Genomic DNA, 21,083 nt, shown 5'->3' on the forward strand with positions numbered 1-21,083 from the left:
CTCTGGGAGGCTGCAGGAAAGGATTTGTTCAATTAGAATAATCAACAATGTGAAGCCATGGAAGAAGACTGACACTTTATAATGATGTGTGAGTGTGTCAGTGCACATATTGTGGAGTGCTTTGGGCCTTCTTTTCAAAGGTAATTAGGGGCAGGAGAGGATCTGGACTGCCTTTTAAATATAGGCAAGAATATTGTATTTCTTGTCACCAAAGATGGGCAAATGATCCTTTGCAGGTTATATAATTTAAATTCTGCTTCCTAGTTAGATTGAGAATATGAAGTAAGGAAAATAGAAGCTATCTGTGACTTTGAGTCAAGGGTTTCTTGGTGATAGCCAGCCCTCCCACTATGATAATTCACCCTTTGATAATACCTGTGTATGAATCTATGCTGTTTGGAAGTTTAAGTCGCTTTAAGTACTCTGTTAAAGGCATCTTCTTGACTTTGAACCACAACAGCCTGTAGTAATGTTCTTCTGTTGGCTTATCATCGCTTTCTTTTACTGGTGGTACAGCCGTGGGCTTTGCTTCATAGGAAAAAAAAAAAAGATGAAACATTTGAAGAGGTTAAGTTAGTTTAGTTAAAAACTTGAATTTCTTAACCAAACACCGCATGTTCTCACTCATAAGTGGGAGTTGAACAATGAGAACATATGGGCACAGGGAGGGGAACATCACACACTGGGGTCTATCGGGGGGTGGGGGACAAGGGGAGGGATAGCATTAGGAAAAATACCTAATGTAGATGATGGGATGATGGGTGCAGCAAACCACCATAGCCCATATATACCTATGTAGCAAACCTGCATGTTCTGCACATGTATCCCAGAACTTAAAGTATAAAAAAATCCAAAAAACTTGAATTTCTTAAAGTCGGAACATTTATGAATCTTCCTCTTTTGATACAGACAGATGAAACAAAACCTTCATGACATTTAAAATAGTGACATTTATTTCACTGTGTGTGTGTTTGTATAAAGAAAAAATATGTCAATGTAAAAAATTAAAGGAAAAACAATTTTTAAAATAAATAAATGTTAATAAATTTTTACAAAAAAAAAAAGAACAGGAAAAACTACTAAATGATGACAAAATTCAGGATAGTGTTTACCTTGGCAAGGGGGCTTTGTCACCTGGGTAGACCGGAAGTTTTCTCTAGTGAGGGAAATGTCCTTTATCTTGGAGGGTGGTGATGGTGATGCAACAAGACTATTCATGTGTAAAAATTATCCAGGCATGGTGGTGCATGCCTGTAGTCCCAGCTCCTCTGAAGGCTGAGGCAAGAGGATCATTTAGGCCCAAGAGTTAGAGGCGGCGGTCAGCTATGACTACTGTGCCACTGCACTCCAGCCTGGGTGACAGAGCAAGACCCTGCCATTAAAAGAATAAAATAAGATTAAATAAATATATAAATAAAATGTTTGTCTACACTGAAATATTTATGGATGAAATATAGTGTCTGGAATTTGCTTTAAAAACTCATTGTAACTCCAATGTTACAGGAAATAAGTTTTAAAAAATGAAAAAAGAATATGTTAAAATAATTGAGCTGTACACTTAATATTTGTGGATTTTACAGTTTTTAAACTATGTCTCAAATAAAAATGTAGAGTATAAAATAAAGACATTCTCACATTAAAAAAGAAAACAAATCATGTTGTATATCTTAAAGTATACAATAAAAACAAAATAAAATAGTAACATTTATGAAAATATACAGGTAATGAAAACACTGAAATTTGGAAATATGTAACAGGTTTAAAGCTCACAAATAAGGTGTCACAAAGGTGTTACAAATAGAGTATTTTAAATACAAGCTTGATTTTCACATACTTTGGAGCATTAATAAAGCCAGAGATCCGAAACACTGCAAATGTACGTCATTCCACAGGTTTTGGTTTGGTGCTTCTTTACCCTCACACATGTCACACACAATATTCTTTTCAATATATCTTTATCAAAGTATAATAACTATGATTTCTTTTAGCCTCTTCTGTTTAAAAAGAAACTGTTATACAATACACAGTTTATTTTGAAAACCCACATTCTCTTATACAGAACTACAAGGAATCTCAACTCCATCCCATGTAATTATCAACTTGATTTGCATTTATGTGTTAAACAACAAAGCTTTGTTCTATTCTTTTCCTGTATATATATAAATATTTTACATAGATGTAATCACAGTATGTGTTACTTTTGTGCTGTATATTATCATATTGATTTTTTTTTTTTCGGAGTCTTGCTCTGTTGCCAGGCTGGAGTGCAGTGGCGCAATCTTGGCTCACTGCAACCTCTGCCTCCTGGGTTCAAGCAATTCCCCTGCCTCACCTCCCGAGTAGCTGGTACTACAGGCATGCGCCACCACGCCTTTCTGATTTTTTGTATTTTAGTAGAGACAGGGTTTCACCATGTTGGCCAGGATGGTCTTGATCTCCTGACCTCGTGATCCGCCTGCCTCGGCCTCCCAAAGGGCAAGGATTACAGGCATGAGCCACTACGCCTGGCCAATTAATTTTTCATACACACATTTTTGTAGTTATTAGCGTGGTTGATAATAGTTCCTCCCTTTACTTGATTGGTTTGTTGATGTCCTTTGCTCTCTTGGATACCCAGGTAATATTCCTGTGTTTTTATAATATGTACTTTGCATAATATGGGTATTTTAAATATTTACAATAAAATTTGTTATAGAAGATACTGTTTGTGTCCTACACATATATCCTGAGCCTGGAGGTCACCTGTAGGAGGCTTCCCTGCATCTGTCGGAGGATTTCCTCTAGCAGGTTTACTGAAAGTGCTGGGGAGGTAACAGTATCAAGCTCCAGCACCAACCAGTTTCCTCCTCTTCCATTCAAGTAATTTTCAAGTATGAGCCACACAGTTTTTCAGCTGGATAAAGCCCCAATGGCAGAGCAGTAATCCTCTTATTTTTTTCTTTTTTTTAATTAAAAAAAAGAGATAGGGCCTCACTATGCTGCCCAGGCTGGTTTCAAACTCCTAGGCTCAAGCAATCCTCCTGTCTTGGTCTCCCAAAGTGCTGGGATTATAGATGTGAGCCACTGCACCCTGCCAGGTGTGAGCCACTGCGCCCCGCCAGTGATCCTCTTATTAACCCATCTGTACTGTCTTAACTTTGTTCTCCGTCTCACCACTAGTACCTTCCTGGATCACTCTCAAAATAAACTGTACGTAAATCATTTTCTCAGGGTCTGCTTTTGGGAGATCCAAACTAAAACATCTGCAAAACACAGGTCCCCTCAGCACTTCTTTCTTCCCAGTACTTGGAGGGAGCAATGCTTACCAGTTTGTGGGCTGGCTTCGGGTGAGGAGAGATCTCCCTCTACCAACTTTTTCTTGTAGAGGGCTGTTCTTTGACGCATTCTTTTCACCAGGTTGTGTAGCTGGGCATCAGCATACTCATTTATAACAGGAGCTGCAGGCGGTTTGTTTTGTGGGCTAAATGAGAAAAAAAATGGCAATAGAGATGGGCCCATGAAGAAATAGATATAAGGGAAAGATTAAATCTTTTCACCTTCCTTATATATTCAAGATTATTAACTTCCCCTTTTTTGTGATTGAATAGCACAATTCAAACATTAGGTTTAATGGAAATAGTGCTGGTGGAATACAGATTTGTTATTAAAAAAATTAGAATCCTCAAATAGCAAGTGGTAACTCTTGACCATATTGGATCTTGATGACAGTGATTCTGTTATTACATTGTATCACTAGGACAAGTAAAGCTACAGATGGTGGGGCAGGCAGAAGCCTAAGATGGCCCCAAGATTCCCTGCCCCTTGGTGTATGTGCCTGCATAATCCCAGGGACAATAAATATGGTGGTTTTATTCCCGTCAGTAGTCCATGTTATGTGGCACAGTTGATAAGGAGATTATATAGGTGGGCCTGATCTAATCATACCAGGCCTTTAAAAGTAGAGTTTCTCCAGCTGCTGACACAGCAAGAAGGCAGAGATTTGAAGTACAAGGGAGATTTTACTTGAGAGAAATCCTCCATGGCTGATCGTGAAGAAGAGGGTCACCTGGTTAGAATTCCATGAGGCCTCTAGGAGGCTGAGAGTGATTCCTGGCTAGCTGTTCACAAGAAAACAGGGACTTCAGAGGTACAACTGCAGGAACTGATTTTGCCAATAACCTGAATGAACTTGGAAGTAGATTCTTCACCACAACCTCCCAGTGAGAGCCTAGTCTGGCCTGGCCAACACCTTGATTTCAGCCTTGTGAGACCTGAAGCCAAGAACCCGGTTGAGCCCACTCAGACTTCTGATTTGGACCCATTTGCTAATAGCTGGGTGGTTTTTAATTTTATTTATTTGTTATATCTTCAACTTTTATTTTTGGGTGTTGTTTTAAATCACTTAAGTATGTGGTAATTTGTTATGTGGCAATAGAAAAATAATGCAGCTGCTGTGCTTCAATGAACTTCCTTTTGATTTTTCGTTTGTTTGTTTGGACTGAGTCTCACATTGTCGCCCAGGATGGAGTGCAGTGGTGTGATCTTGGCTCACTGCAATCTCTGCCTCCCAGGTTCAAGCAATTCTCATGCCGCAGCCTCCCAAGTAGCTAGGACTACAGGTGCGTGCCACCATGCCTAGCTAATTTTTGTAGTTTTAGTAGAGACTGGGTCTCACCATGTTGGCCAGGCTGGTCTCGAACTCCTGACCTCAGGTGGTTTGCCTGCCCTGGCCTCCTAAAGTGCTAGGATTACAGGTTTGAGCCTCCGTCCCCAGCCAATGAACTTCCTTTCTGAGAAAATACACAAACAGCCTAGCATGGAGCGTAGAGTAGACATTAGGATACTTCATCAAGACCTGAGTTTCTTCACAGATTTCCCTCAGAGCTCTCAGTGTCTATCTTCCTTCCAATGTCTGACATTGGGTCTACATGAGCCCATGTAGGCTCCATCCATACTCTTCTCCTCATATCTGCCCTTCCCATCTCACCTCCAAGTGGCAGCCCATGGGGTTCACAGCGCATCTGGGTAACTTGTAGATTCCACTTAAGAAAATCTCAGTATTGAGTATGAGCCCCTCTCCATGAACCCCTTCCCTACATGGCCCACAGATATATTACATCTATAAATGTTTACAGGTTCCCAGACTATCCATGTTTTTCTCTCTTACCTTCTTATTATCATGGTACAATTTATACTTCTTTCAAAGGTAAACGGTCCTGTCTCAGAATCAAGATCTCCAAGTATGTCACATTAGGACATATAAAAGCCTACTTAAGGATGGTAGAGACCAAGGGGCAGTGAACATAGTTCAGATTCATCTTAAACAGTTCAGAAATAGGTGGACACTAGGTCCATAAAGCCAGAATAACTTTTTTCCTGATTAAGACTTGTCGTAGATATAATTTCACTGATTCCTTCTTAAAGGTGTGCTTAGAAGTTTATTCATCCATCAAGCAGTTATTGAGTTTCTACTTTATGTACTGCAAATAGAAATATAAGTTAGACAGTGTCAGGCCCGATAGTTGTTCGTAGTTTAATGGGGGAAACAAGGATGTCAATCCATAGCTAATGGTAGATAATAAAAACATGTGCAAAGTACTTTGCTCCACACTGAATTTAGTCTGGGGTGTCAAGGAGGGGCTTTGTAGAGGAAGTACACTGTCTTAAGGGACCAGCATATCTTTGACAGATAAATGATAGACTGTCTTTTAGGCATGGAGAGTGATATGTTCAAAGGCATGAAAGAACATGTCATGTTCAGCAGATTTTGGTGTGATTGGAACAGAGTATATGTGTGTGTGTGTAGGGGGCCAGGTGGCAGAGGGTGGCAGGAGTGATGGTGGTTGGGTCTGGAAAGGAAAGGTGAGTGAAGTCAGGTTATGATGGTCCCATGTGATCTATTGAGGAGTTTAGACATTAAGCAGTGGGCAAAGAGAGCCAATGCAGGGTATTAAGCAGACGAAAGGCCTGAGCAGACAGCTTTGAACTTTGGAAAATTAGCAATAGTGAGAGGATAGGCTAATGAGCTGTACTGGAGCTTTTGGATAATTCAAAGAAGAAATCAAGAATGACTAAGTTTCTATTACAAGAGACTAGACTCATGAAGATGACATCAATATAAATAGGAATTCAGGAAGCAGATGTTTGTATGAAGTAGCAGCATGAAAAAATTTTTTTGTGTGTGTATCTTCAGTTTGAGGTGTTTGTAGGACCTTGTGTGATAAAACCTTGTCTGTGATATTCAGGAGACATTCAGAAATACAGTTCTGACAATAAGAACTTGGGGTTCATCAGTGATTATGGAATATTTGAAGTGATTTATGTGTATAACACCATCATAGACTGTAAGATTCTCAAAGCAAGGAACTGTGTCTTTTCTTCATACTCCATAAGATCAGCACAACGTAGGTTTTAATAAATGCTTATTGAGTAAATACACCCACTACTTTTAACAATTTGTTTGACCTTAGTTGATGTGCCTGAGTGCTTTAAAATATATATAAAAAGCTATGTTGAATGTTGGTGAATCATTAACTATAAAGTCAGGTATTCAAACTGTCAAACTCTCCAGTGTCCCGAGATCTGAGGAGAATATTTTTTCTTTCCCTGAATTATCTATAAGCCCTAATTGACCATATAATTGCCATTTAGTTATATTACTTTGTAGTGTGCAAACCCACCTCATGGTTAAAATGCTGAAATTCACATGAAAAAGAATGCAAGCATATCAAATACATATCTATATTTTAACTACTGTGCGTTTTTGTCTTTATGTTAGCTGGAGCATTATGATGTCATTTTATTTCATCTTCTTGTCTTTCTCCAGCTTCTTTTCTAGGATCCTTGCCATTCTCCTCTGCCTATATACATATGGAAGCCATGAATGTATTTTTCTTTAGGTAATTTTGTTATGGAACAGGAAAGGCAAATAGAGAGGAAGAAACATACATCATGAGATAAAACCCAAAAGGGATAAAAGAAAGAACCAATGGTTTTGCCTTATGTAACTATGCTTCATCTAAGCTCTGTTTGCTATTTCTTGTTTATATTACCAATTTTATGCTTTTTAAAGAATTATTCCTAATTCCATGATGAAAGTTTTGGTAAACAGTAAAAATATCTTACAATTTAACTTTTGTGTGTGTGTGTGAGATAGGGTCTTGCTCTGCTGCCCAGGCTGGAGTGCAGTGGTACAATCATAGCTCACTGCAGCCTTGACTTCCCTGGGCTCAAGCCATCCTCCCACCTCAGCCTCTTGGGTTGCTGGGACTACAGGTGTGCAACACCACACCTGGCTAATATTTCTTTCTTTCTTTCTTTCTTTCTTTTTTTTTTTTTTGTTGTTGTTGTTGTTGAGACAGGGTCTTACTCTGTCACCCAGGCTGGAAAGCAGTGGTGCAATCTCGGCTCACTGCAACCTCTGCCTTCCAGGTTCAAGCAATTCTGCTGCCTCAGCCTCCCAAGTAGCTGGGGTTACAAGTGCCCACCACCACACCTGGCTAATTTTTGTATTTTTTAAATTAGACACAGGGTTTCATTATGTTGGCTAGGCTGGTCTAGAACTCCTGACCTCACATGATCCACCTTCCTCGGCCTCCCAGAGTGCCGGCATTTCTTTTGTGTGTGAGTCTGTAGACATGAGGTTTCACCAGGTTGCTCAAGCTGGTCTCAAACTCCTGGGCTCAAGCAATCTTCCTGCCTTGGCCTCCCAAAGTACTGGGATTACTGTTGTGAGCCACTGTCCCCGGCCAATTCTACAAATTTTGATAAACATAGGAGGAAACTCATATTGGATAGTTGTCTTCCTATTCTATTCTATTCTGTTCTGTTCTAGAGATGGGGTCTCACTCTGTCACCATCATAGCTTACTGAGGCCATAAACTCCTGAGCTCAAGCAATCTTCCCACCTCAGCCTCCTGTGTAGCTGGCAAAAGGTGTGTGCCATCATGCCTTGCTAATATATTTATTTTTTCTAGAGATGGGGTCTTGCTTTGTTGCCCAGGCTGGTCTTTAAGTAGGAGCTCCTGCCTCAGCCTCCCAAAGTACTGGGATTGCAGATGTGAGTCACAAAAGATGGCCTAAAATTTTATTTATATACCTCTATGAAAGAATAAAGGATTGGTTATTGTTAGAATAAAATTTGTGACTTTTTTTGATAAAGGTACAAGGGAAACTCATTTTTTAAAAAGCTGATGAAAAAGAAAAGAACTATAGTAGTTTCCTTATTTCTTTAAATTCAGTCAGAGGCACAGGCCAAAAAAATTGTATAATTAACAATTAGGGTTACAGAAGTTTTTACCCTCTAGGGCAATGCTAGTAAGATTGGAATGGGTGAGGCGAGTTAAGTTTTTTGTTTTTTGGGGTAAAGTGGTGGGGTTGCGGGGAAGTCCACTGTGAAAGGGAAGATAGGAAAGAAAAACACCTGGTCTGCAGCTGCACTCAATATTATTAGTTTTAAGAGAGAGAACATTTATAAGATGTGGATCTTGAAATTGGCTCTTTTAAAACTATCTCTATTTGTTAGGACTCTAAGAAAGTTTTGACGTGCACGCAGGGATAACATATTCTCTAGTTTAAGATGGCTGCTTTAGTATAACATGGAGAGATGACTAATTTTGATGAGCATGGTAACATGAGTGGGTGGTGATCTGCGGTGAGTTCACAGCAGAGATGGTTTCCTAGTTGAATCGTGAAGGATGGACAGCACTTTGATAACATAAGGGGAAGGTATTCAAGGCAAAGGAAACAGCTTTAGAAAAGGGGTGTTCATTGCTGCCTAATAGAATACAATAAAGGCTCAAACATTTTAACGTAAGATCCCAAGTGAACTAAAATTTGGCTTGAATGGTCAGTTGAGGTTGATGGGGAACCAGGGCAGAATTCTAAGCAGAAGAGGGACATGATTAGCTATGCTTTGGAAAAATAATTGAAAAAAGAAAGAAGATAATTAGTTGCAGTAAGGAGGAAGTGTGACTTGAAGAAGGGAGACAATCAATTTAAAATATGTGGGTTAATGTCAGAGTATGGAATTCCATGTTTGGTCATTGTACTACATTGAATAATATTCTGCCAACATTTATGTCCACCTGGAACCTCAGAATGTGAACTTATTTTAAAATCGAGTCTTTATAGATTTAACTATTTAAGTTAAGATGAAGCCATACCGGAGTAGGGTGGGCCCTCAATCCAGTGACTGGGGTCTCTATAAGAAGCCTAAGTGCTGGAGTGGCCTATCAACTGCAAGCCAGTAACGCTGCCTTTCCTATTTTTGCATCTGCTCATGAATATAGTAATTTACATATAGTTAATTTATGTTTGCCGAGTCTCTCAGGTACACTGATGATGAATAAATCAGAACAGTATGAATTTTTTTTAAAAAAGCCTACTTGAAGACAGAGAAGAGACGCAAGGAGAATGCCATGTGACAACAGTGGCAGAAATTGGAGCACTACATTGCTAAGTCAGAAAACACAAAGGATTGTTGGTGATCACCAAAAGCTAGGAGAGAGAGCATGGAAAAAATTCTCCCTCAGCTCTTTCAAAAGGACCAACCTTGAATTCAGGCTTCTAGCCTCCAGAACTGCGAGAAAATAAATATCTGTTGTTTTAAGCCACCCAGTTTGTGGTAATTTGTTATGGCAGTCTTAGGAAACTAACAGAGTTAGCAAAGCAGATAATTATGATAACATATGGACAACTCATATGGAAGCATAAGTTGTAAGAGAAATAGCAATACATTCAGTTTAGTAAATGTGAAACTTGAGTCGTAAGTTAAGAATCAAGGTCTCTTTCAATACATTTGGTACAGCAAGCAGTTGAGAATTTAGGTCTGGAAATCGGAAGGGAGGACTGCGTGGTAGATATTGAACTAGGTTGAAATCACCTGTCTAGAGGATGTGGTGGGAATGATATAGTGGATGAGATTACCAGTAAAAGCCTGCATAGAACAAGAAAAATTGGGAAGTCACAACCTTGGAATTTACTGACATTTACGGCATAGCATAAGAAAAGGAACTGAGAAGTAGCAATTAGAGAGAGAGATCTAAAAGAGAAAAATGCCACAAAAAATCAGGGAAGGTAAGAGTTTGAAAAAGGAAGTCAGTGGCATCTTATGCTGCACATAAAGTGAGTAGGATGGGGGCAAGTAAGAGTTCACTGGTCATCTTTAAGAACATTGGTTAGGGAGATATGTAATGCCATCAAATTTTGTCATTTTCTCCCCATTTGTCTTAACAAGTATTTTGTGAAACAGGTATGTAGACTCTTGTGTTTGTTCTCTAAATAGTATTTTGAATTTCTATTCATTATTTTCTTTTGCAAACTTTGCTAGTTCCTTTTAATTCTTAATTAAGAATTAATTCATTTTTCAGTGACTTAACTCATTTCTCAAAAATCCCAGTTGGTTCAATTTTTTTAAAACCCACTATTTCTATCTTGTTGAATAACAGGCAGGAATTAGGCGAAGAGTATTGTATTCTAATTTGGGAAGTTTTTAGGGGAGAAAGGAGCAGGTCCTTTTTCTTTTGCCATGTTTAGGCAATAATTAATGATAAATTCATACAGCTGCCCTCAAAAGTTACATCTGAAAAAAATCTCACTTTAAATCCATGAGTATTTTTGGTGGGAATACACTTCTGAGTGAAAATAGCACAAAATTATGATTTTTTGCCAAACTATGTGGCAGTCTACCATAAAGCCTATACGTTTTAGGCAAATTTGGGAAAGTATAGATATAACTCAACCAAGTCTCACTTCACTCCCTTTTCACATTCACCTCTAAATGCTGTGAAGATTTTGAGTTGTTTATCACATTTCACTTGTGCATTATGGTATTGTTTGCACACATCAGTTTGTACATATGGTAATGTACATATGGATGTTATGATGCACAATTTCCTAACCTAACTTATTCATGATCTGTGTAGAATATGCTGCAATGCATGTATGGTTCCAACACTTGTTTCCACACCCCATGTTAGCCGTCTACTCTCTAGAGCATTTCTTTAGTTAATCTGGAAGTGCTGGAGGTATGTCTCTGTTGTTTATTTTTGTTACTAGTGAATCATATTCTATTGTCCCAAAAATGTAATGGTACCTAACCCTGTTTAAAGTTAGTCAACCATTTTAAGGCTAAAGTAACAACAAAAAAAATTTCATAGATGTGAATTTATATTATACACCCATATGTACACACACCTGCCTATATACACAAAAATCAACACACATAACCAATGGCAACCCTTCCAAAATCTAAATGCAATTGGAAAAAGAATGAATAAACATATCAGCATAAACATAGTCATAATACTAATATATTTAATTTCAGTAAACATTTAAAATTCCTCAATGGCTTCAGGTATTTTTTTGGGAGTAGGAAATTAACAAGTAGAGTGACCGTGTTTTTACCATTTTTTCTCTGTGGAGTAGCAGCCTGAAAGAGTCAAAGAATGTTTGATACAATGTTCCTGAAAATTGGTGTCTTGGGGAAGCTATGAGGTGCATTTTGAACATCTCATTCATTTATTCAACTAATATTTATTGTGCACTTATTTTGCACCAGGAAAGCTCATCATATTCTGTATTCGCTTTGAAGATTTTTTAGTTAACATTCCTCTCTTTCATTTTACACACACTCTTACATTTATTAGTTTATTTATTTGTTAGTTTATACTCTTCCTTATTAGTTTGTTTATTGATGTTTTCTTTATTTAAAACGTGTTTCATTAGAATGTGTTATGGGCTAAATTTTGTTCCCCCAAAATTCATATGTTGTAGTCCTAACCCCTAATGTGACTGAATTTGGAGACACGACCTATGGGGAGGAATTAAGGTTATATGAAGTCATAAGGATAAGGCCCTAATCTGATAGGATTGATAGGATTAGTGTCCTTTTTCTTTCTTTCTTTCTTTTTCTTTTTCTTTTTTTTTGAAAAGGAGTCTTGCTCTGTCACCCAGGCTGGAGTGCAGTGGCACAATCTTGGCTCACTGCAACCTTTGCCTCCTGGATTCGAGCAATTCTCCTGTCTCAGCTTCCCAAGTAGCTGGGATTACAGTTGCCCACCACCATGCCTGGCTAATTTTTGTATTTTTAGTAGAGATGGAGATTTGCCATGTTGGCCAGGCTGGTCTTGAACTCCTAACCTCAGGTGATCCGCCCACCTTGGCCTCCAAAATTGTTGGGATTACAGGCATGAGCCACCGCGTCTGGTCAGGATTGGTGTCCTTATAAGAAAAAGAAGAGGCACTAAAGAGCACTTTCTTTCATCTCATTCACAGCGGAAAGTCCATATGGAAATACAGCAAGAAGGCAGCCATCTACTATCCATCTACGAGGAAGAGAGGCGGCTTCACCAGAACCGAGTCTGACAGCACCTTGATCTTGGACTCCTAGCCTCCAGAACTGTGAGAAAATACATTTCTGTTTGTTAAGCCTGTGATATTTCAGTCAGTGGTATTTCATTATGGAAGCTCAAGTGGACTAACCTGGAATACATACATATCAAGAAAAAAGGGGTAAATCTATTTTAAGAAGCAGGTGAAAAATTAGATCAAGATATTAGGCCAAATGCCATACATCCCGAGATGACAGAAAAAAATGTTGTGAAAACTCTACAATGCTGGAAAGCAAGACATTGCCACCAGTAAGCCAGAAAATTTGAGACATTTCTGAAAGTTAGAAAGCATATGGGTTCATATGTTAGCTCATTTAATGCTCACAGTTGTAAAGTGCTCAGAACAGTGTTGATGTTAATGAAAAAAACCATCATTCAAACAGTCACAGGAGACGTTCATTGCAAAGTGAGAGGGTTCTGAGAGAGTTTTACCCTTGGAGGAAATGAATACAAGGGGCCAGAAGGGGGCATGGTCAACCATTGGGGTGATTCCACACCAATTGCATTCAGAGTAATGAAGTAGGTTGTTCTCTTTTTGACCAAACCTGCATTCAGTTGATAAGTGCAGAAGCATTTTCCTCTAGGCGGTGAGAGGGAATTTGGAGTAGAGAAGCAGAGCTGTATCTTAGCAGGATGGCAACAATCAAAAGGAATGGGGGACTCTATGCCCAGACAGTGAGTTGGTCTTATACTACTCTTGACAGTGGTTTTCCCTCATAGTGTAGAAAGAATACGGTCAAGTGAACATCATCTACAGCAATGGCATACCAAGTTGTGGGGTGAGGAGGGGAGGTGGAGTGAGAGGAAGTTGTGGGACTCATCTTCCCCAGGTGTAGGCAATAAATGGGGGACATTGTCTGTAGGAACTTTAAAAGAACTCCTAAAGCAACTAAAAGTTGGTTTGATTTTTATTATCACCATGTGCTAATACTTCTTAAAAACACTGATAAAATGCTTCTACCCCCAAGGTAAACGGCTCCTACTCTTTGCTCTGTGTCCACTACAGATATACACAAGTTACAGGGGCAATATCAAGTACAAAGATGATCACACAAACACCAAATTACCAAGCGATTGCACAGAATCACTACTATGAGAAGCACTGAAGAAAACAAATTAAAAAAACCCCAGTATCTAAAGAAACAGAATAACAAAGCTGATGATATTTTTAAAAAGCTTGATATCTTCATAAAGGTAAGAAAGTATATCTATTATATGTTGATTGGGATAGATTATTGCGAAAGGGAATAGATAAGAGACGTGAAGAGAAAAAATTTGATTATCCAAAAAACAAAAATAAACAACAAAAAAAGATTTGAGATTAGCTAAACTGCCGAATGAACACAACAGAGGAGAGAATGAGTTGAAGAATTCTCCCAGAGTGTAGCACAGGACAACAGGTGTAAAAGTACACAAGGAAAGTATGACAGGACTGAAGTTACATCAGGTAAGAAAAGCATATGGAGAATAGATCTAGAAGTTACAACACCTGTATAAATTCCCAAAGGAGAGAACAGAGGAAAAAGAGAAGATAAATCAGTCAAAGAAACTGTAGGGAAACATTCTGCAGAGCTGAAGAAATGTACAAGTCTTCAGATTCAAAGAGGTCACCAGCGGTGAGTGAAATGAATAAGAGAAAACTCAAACCTGGCACACTGTCAGAAATCTCAGAACACTAAAATTAAAAAGAAAAATTCTAAAAGCTTCAAGAGATGGAAAAAAACAACAACCTTATAAAAACATTAGATTGGCTTCAGATTTCTCATTGACAACACTGAACACTAGAAGCTAATGGAGCAATGTCTCAAAATTTCCCAGGGAAAATAAATTTTCTTTGAACTCCATATTGCCAAACCCTAGATAAGATTATCTCTTTGCTTTTCTCAGGAAGACTTCACCTTCCAAGCACAACTCTTCCTTGCTAAGAAAGCAGCAAATTCCATTTTTGTGTCAGCTATTCAGTGGTGGCTTCTTCCTTTTACACTAGGAATATCATGTAAAAGGTAAAAATGTTTCAAAAGAGAAAGCAAATGAAGGAGTTGAAATTTTTCTTGGTGTAGCATGCAGAGCTCTGTAAAAGTTTTATTGAGATATTTAGTATAGGCCTTGAGGCTAAAGTAGATCTGCTGACCTTTCCCTGAATCTAAATTTTGGAACCACATGCTGAAGAGACATATGCTATTTCCACAGGTCAGGCTGTGGGCCTACTTACCCACCTACTTATCTTGAGTGAGGACTTCCTCTAAGAAGTAATTCATGCCCAGATGGACTTGCTGCATGACAGAAGGAAACACCTAGAGAAAAATAAGTCCTGATTTCCTGCCTTTGAGGTGAAGCAATCCCAACCACTACTAAAGAGGGGTGGATGAATATCTTGGCTTCTGACCAATTAGGTCAGCAACTTCTCCAGCTATGAGTAAATTGGGAATGAAACAGGGGATAGCAAGAGGCCAGTTTGACAGGGGGATTGTAGAGGTACTTCAACTCCCCAAAACAAATATCAGTGTTTCTGAGGTTGATTTGTCATTGCCTCGATAGCAGGATGTGTGGCTGGGGTCTGGAGATGAAAGCAGAAGTACATGATGCAGAGATTGGCTTCTTTCATAGCGATGCCAGGAGAGATGTGTGGAGAGCTCCTGGAAGGGAGGGGTTCCATTCAAAACAATTCAATCATGTAAATGCAAACGGAGGACATTTGTAGAAAGAGGGAAACCAAGAACGTCCGAGTCAATAATGCAAAATCGCATGTGAGGCTTAGAGAAACGAGAAAGAGCACAGACAGAAGGAAATCAGAGTAGGGAAGGGGGAAGAAGTCAGGGTGCCAATAAACAGAAATGTGGAGTAAGGTCCTGCTTCTGCACATTGGGATTCAGGACTGTAAGACAGAGTTCTAAACTCTGGTGACCTGTGTGTGGTTGAGGTCAGCTGTTAGAGCCCTGGAGCACCAGGCTCCCAGTTTTTGACCATCTAGAAATTAGGAGGTTCAGTGCCTGCCTGGGAAAATTCTTGGGCAGATTCTTCTTTAAGAGTGACTGGGTAGTAAATGGTTATCAGGATTATACTTCCTTGACTGGAAAATATTTACACAGCTTTTTTCTCTGAAAGTATAGATAGAGACATCATTTTTATTTCAGGTAAAGAATTAACAGCACCTAATAAGGAAAGAATGGAGAATGAATATTCAGTTTGATGTTGAAATAAAGGAGAATGCAGTGCATATAGTTAAGAGATACTCTGAGTGCCAAATTAATGTCTGGTTCTTTTTCTTCTTCTTCTAAACAAAAACCCAGGAAGATACACTGAGTTGGTCTGAATGCACTAAAGAGCCAAACTAAGCATATCCAAGCAGGTGGCTGGGTATGTGGGTGAAATTCAAATGATTTTTGACCTTCAAACCACTAAATGAAGGATAATGGAAATGTCTATTAGAAGTAGGTTAACAAAAAAGACTAAGGTGAAATTAAACAAATTGCTGATAACTGCTGAAACTCAGCAAGAGAACTGTACTGGTAGTCTGACTGTACATTGAAACATTCCTTAAGATGCAAACAGATGGTAATAACTTTTCTTTTTTAAGGAATTATATTTTCATGAAGACATTTATACTGATTAGGTCACTGCCATAAGTCTTGATTGGTTATCTACTGCTAGGGACAGACCTGCAGGATATTCATGTACCATTAAAAAGCTACCAAGTGATTTTTGACAAAGGTGCAAGAGCAATTCAAAGGAGAAAAGATAGCCTTTTCAACAAATGGTGCTGGAGCAATTGGACGGCCATAGGCAAGAAAAGTGAACTTCAACCTAAACCTACACCTTATACAAAAAATTAACTCAAAATGGATCATGGACTTAAGTGGAGAACATAAAACTATATGTTTTAGAAAACAATAGGGAGAAGTTCTGGATCTATGGCTGGCAAAGAGTTCTTAAGTTGGACACTAAAAATACAGTCCATGAAAGCAAAAATCAATCAGATTGCACTTGATCAAAATGGGAAACTTTTGCTTTGTGAAAGATATTGTCATGTTAAAAGCATGAAAAGGCAAGCTACAAGTTGCAGAGTGGGAGAAAATATTCACAGACTACCTATCTGACAAAGGTCTAGTATCTAGGATATAAAGAATTCTCAAAATTCAACAGCAAAATACCAAAACAATCTAATTATGAAGTGGGTAAAACACATGAACAGACATTTCACGGAAGATGATATGCAGATGGCAAATAAGTAAATGAAAAGGTATCTCACATCATTAGCTATTGGGAAATGCAAATTATAACCACAATGAGCTATAACTACACATCTATCAGAATGGCTAAAATAAAAATAGTGACAACACCAAATGCTGGCAAGCCTGGGAAGAAACTGGATCACTCATACACTGCTGCTTGGAATGTAAAATGATGCAGTCAGTCTGGAAAACAGTTTGACAGATTCTTATAAAGCTAAACATGCAATTATCATATGACCCCTATAATTGTACTCCTGGGCATTTATCCTGGAGAAATAAAAACTTTGTGTTTGCACAAAAACTTGTGCACACATATTCATAGATTTATTTGTAATAGCCCCAAACTGGAAGTAACCTGGATGTCTTTCAATAAGTGAATGGTTAAACTGTGGTAAGTTCATGTCATGGAATACTTAGCCAAAAAAAAAAAAAAAAAAAAAAAGGAATAAACTCTTGATGCACACACAATTTAGAAAGATCTCTGGAGAATTATATTGATTAAAAGCCAATCTCTAAAGACTATGTACTGTATGACTCAATTTATATGACATTTTTGAAATAACAAAATTGTAGAGATGGAGAATAGCGATTGTCAAGGATCAGGTTTCGGTGTGGTTATAACAGTGCAACATGAGGGATCTTTGCAGCATGGAATTTTGTATTTTGACTGTGGTGGGGGGATACATGAGCTTGCACATGTAATAAAATTGCACAAAACTAAATATGCCATACGCAAACACACACGCATGGATGAGTACAAGTAAAACTGGAGAAATATGAATAAGATCAGTGGATTATCATTGTCAACATCCTGGTTGTGAATTATCATTTTCAATATCCTGGTTGTGAGATTATTGTACTATAGTTTTGCAAGATGTTACAATTGGGGAAACTGGGTAAAGGGTATATGGGATATTTCTGTATTATTTCTTACAACTGCATGCAAATCTATCCCCAAATTAAATTTTTAATTCATAAAAAAGGCCTCACTAACCTGAGGGCAGGCTGTTTGCTTAGTTATGCTGAGCATACTTACTTATGCAGAACCTGGAGTTCTATAACCTTGTCACTCAGAGTGGTCCACAGACCTGTCACATTGGCATCCCCTGAGAACTTGTCTGGGCCCCTTCCTAGGCCTATTGAATCAGAATCTGCGTTTTCACAAGCTCCTCAGTTAATTTATATGCACATCGACGTTTGAGAAACATTGTTTCATAAGAGGAGTCTTGCAATTTTATATTGTAAAATGTTGGCAAGAGCCACAATTCCTCCCCCACAAAGCTTAAACATCCTTTCTCTTCTCTTGAGAGAAGGGTAAAAAGTCCTGAGTTTTCTGGAATGCTAGCTGTGTCTATATCACTAACGATTCTCGCAAAACTCAGTGGCTTTATTAGGTTCCTTTCAGATGAATGAACTAAAGCCCAGTCTATCTTACTGAAAAGTCATATATGCAGATAGGTGATAGAAGGTTAGAAACAAATTATGACTGAGCTAACAGAAGAGAGAAGTGAAAATAATTAGAACTCAATGTTTATTGAGCTTTAAATAGTCAGTATTTTGATTTTAAGAGGCAGAACTAGTCTTATAATGAATATCTTCTCCTTAAAAAATGGAGAACATTTAGAATACATGGAACACAACTAAATAAGAATATAGTTATTAGGGTTTTATGTTAGCAGTATGTGCCAGAAGGTGAATTTTTTAACATTTAAACTGAATGACACAAACTTAGTTTGCTTATATGTAAAGTAAAGCTAATATTTTACAGAGGAGAGTAATGTATTAATAATAAACGATGGGAAAACACTTTGAATCTTCAAGAGGAAAATGTAGAAAAGAAGAACACCATATGGTACTATAACATAAATTTCTAAGGCTATTCAGAGAGGCAGGCTACTCTCCTGATGAACATTGTCATCAAATTTTACGGTCCAAATTACTTACCATGTCTTGTGCAAATAATTTGTATGGTCTGTCACATACTGTATTACACTGAATATTCAATTCAAATAGCCTAGTTTCTGAAGGGCATAACAGCACATAGCTGTAAAACTTACTCATAAATCATATGGGCATGGTTAATGGAGCTCACCATTCGATCTATTTGTAGTCAGTACAGATCTGGGATGTGCATCACAGATTTTTATATAAATTGAGGACATCAACAGTCATATAAATTTGCATTTGCAACTTGATTTCTCTTAGTGAATGTGACAGAATCATCCTATTGGCTACAAGCAAACTGCAAAAGCAGTGTAAAAGATATTACATCCTTAAAGTATTGCAGACACCCTATGGATCTGTTCTTTTTAATTTGATATTTGAGAAGAAGAGATAATTGAAAGCAAAACTGTGTAAGAATCCTTTTGGAAACTGAAATCTGTACTTGGCTTTCTAGCAGTAACCTAAATAGAGGGTGTTCTGCAATTGATAAGAGGCTGGGATTACTATGGTTCCTACCGTGTTATCTGTGGTACTAGGTTCTTAAACTTTTTACTCAGGTGATAAGGTACTTGTCATAAAGGCTTTAAGTGTGACTATGGTGACATTGGAAGTAAGATCACAGTACCACAGCTGGAGAAAGGTATATTGCTTTTATACTCATGAACACTAGATATTGGTATTTGCTTGTATGCAGGGAAAATTCAAGTTTTGTAGTGCCAGGAACTTATATAATTTTTATGTCTCTTTTAAAGAAAAACAATAGAAAATTATAAATTCTAATTTCAACATAGAATCTTCACTGAAAGAATCTGAAGCTTAAGCTTTATTAGCTTCATAGTAAAGTCATCTCTGAAGATGTTAAAGATTGTTCAAAACACCACAGTGTTTTAAAACCTACCATCCAGGAGTACCACTTCACACTCACTAGGATGGCTATAATAAGAAAAATGGACAATAAGTGTTGGTGAGTTTGTGGAGTAACTGGAACCCTCATACCTTGTTGGGAATATGAGATGGTTCAGTCATTAAACTATAAAAAACAGTTTGGCAGTTTCTCAAAAAATTAACCATAGAATATTCATAATAGCATTATTCACAGTAGCCAAAAGGTGGCCACCAGCCAAATGTCCCTCATTAGATAAACATACAATATATACACAATGAAGCATTATTCAGCCATATAAAAGAATGAAGTACTGGCACATGCTATAATATGGATGAACCTAGAAAACATTATGCTAAGTGAAAGAAGCTAGACACAAAAGGCCATATATGGTATGATTTCATTCATATGAGATAACAATAACAGACAAGTTCATAGAGACAAAATGCAGATGTTGAATACCAGGAACTGGGAGGAGCAGAGAATAGGGAGAAACTGTTCAATGTGTAAAAGATCTTACTTTAGAGTGATGGAAACTTTTTGGAACTAGACAGAGGTGGCAGTTGCACAACACTGAATGTACTAAATGCTACTGTGAATGTATAAGTGCACTTTGGTTAATTGTGTGTTATCTGAATTTCCCCTCAATCAATTATTTTTTTAAAATCCACCATTATTCATCCACTCAATAAACACTTCTTGATGTATTAGGCCTTTGACTGGGAGCTGGAGATATAAAGACCTTGCCCCCAAGAAGCATAGTACAGTATAGGACAACCTTGTAGTATGCTGAGTTCCAAATCAAGTGTTTATAGAGTGCCTATTATGAAATAGATATCCAAATATGTTAAGAAGGTAAATCACGTTACTTATTCTTAAATAATTCAATATCGAAATGAAAAACAAAATTACAGAATTGTGTGACATTCACAGTGAGTAATAAGAAAGGAATTATCAGGCAACCTTCAAAAAACAAACGGGGCTTCAGCTTATTGCAAAAGGTGATGGGTTTAAGAAATGGAGAGTACTATGGGATGAAAATGAACAGAAGCATGAGGGTATGAAGGAGTTTGGATCTTATGGGAGCTAAGAGAGGACCACGAGAGAGATATTTTGCATGGTACTTGTTTTCTTTTTCTCTCAACTGGGAAGATTTTTATTGTGAACCTGAACTAAGATGATACTCAATAAATTTTGTACATTGATCCTTAATTTGTTCTCTAAAACTACACGGCACAAATCTAACCCCTCTTCCATAAAATGGACAAATATTACCTGAAGACAATCATCATTTCTTTCCCATCATGAGCCTTAATTTTTTTCAGGATGCCATGTTACTAAGGATATTTTTATGCAGCATGATATTGAGACCCCTTCATTATCGTTGTGGTTGCCTTTCCTGGAAGCACTCCCTTTGTCAGAGTTCCTTTCAAGATGCCAAGTAGGAAACAGAATACCACAGGCCTGCTTGATTTTATTTTATTTTTTTGAGACAGTTTCTTTCTGGAATTTATCAATTTCTTCTAGATTTTCCAATTTCTTGGCATATAGTTCCTCATGGCAGCCTTTAATGATCCTTTGAATTTCTGCGGTATCAGTTGTAATGTCTCTTTTTTCATCTCTCATTTTATTTATTTGGATACATTTTTTTCT

General features: G+C 37.8%; 1 protein-coding gene across 1 annotated transcript in view; it reads right to left on the bottom strand.

The window, feature by feature from the left end:
* Positions 1-21,083, bottom strand: part of CNGB3 (cyclic nucleotide gated channel subunit beta 3) — a 170,560-nt gene that overhangs the window by 92,635 nt on the left and 56,842 nt on the right. Inside the window, exons 4-5 of the mRNA XM_003821153.7 lie at positions 3,306-3,460; positions 376-528 (exon numbers count right to left, since the gene is read on the bottom strand). Coding sequence (XP_003821201.2) covers positions 376-528; positions 3,306-3,460 — 308 coding nt within the window. The remainder of the gene's footprint in view (positions 1-375; positions 529-3,305; positions 3,461-21,083) is intronic.

Source organism: Pan paniscus, chromosome 7 (assembly GCF_029289425.2).
Source record: "Pan paniscus chromosome 7, NHGRI_mPanPan1-v2.0_pri, whole genome shotgun sequence".
Taxonomy (NCBI): domain Eukaryota; kingdom Metazoa; phylum Chordata; class Mammalia; order Primates; family Hominidae; genus Pan; species Pan paniscus.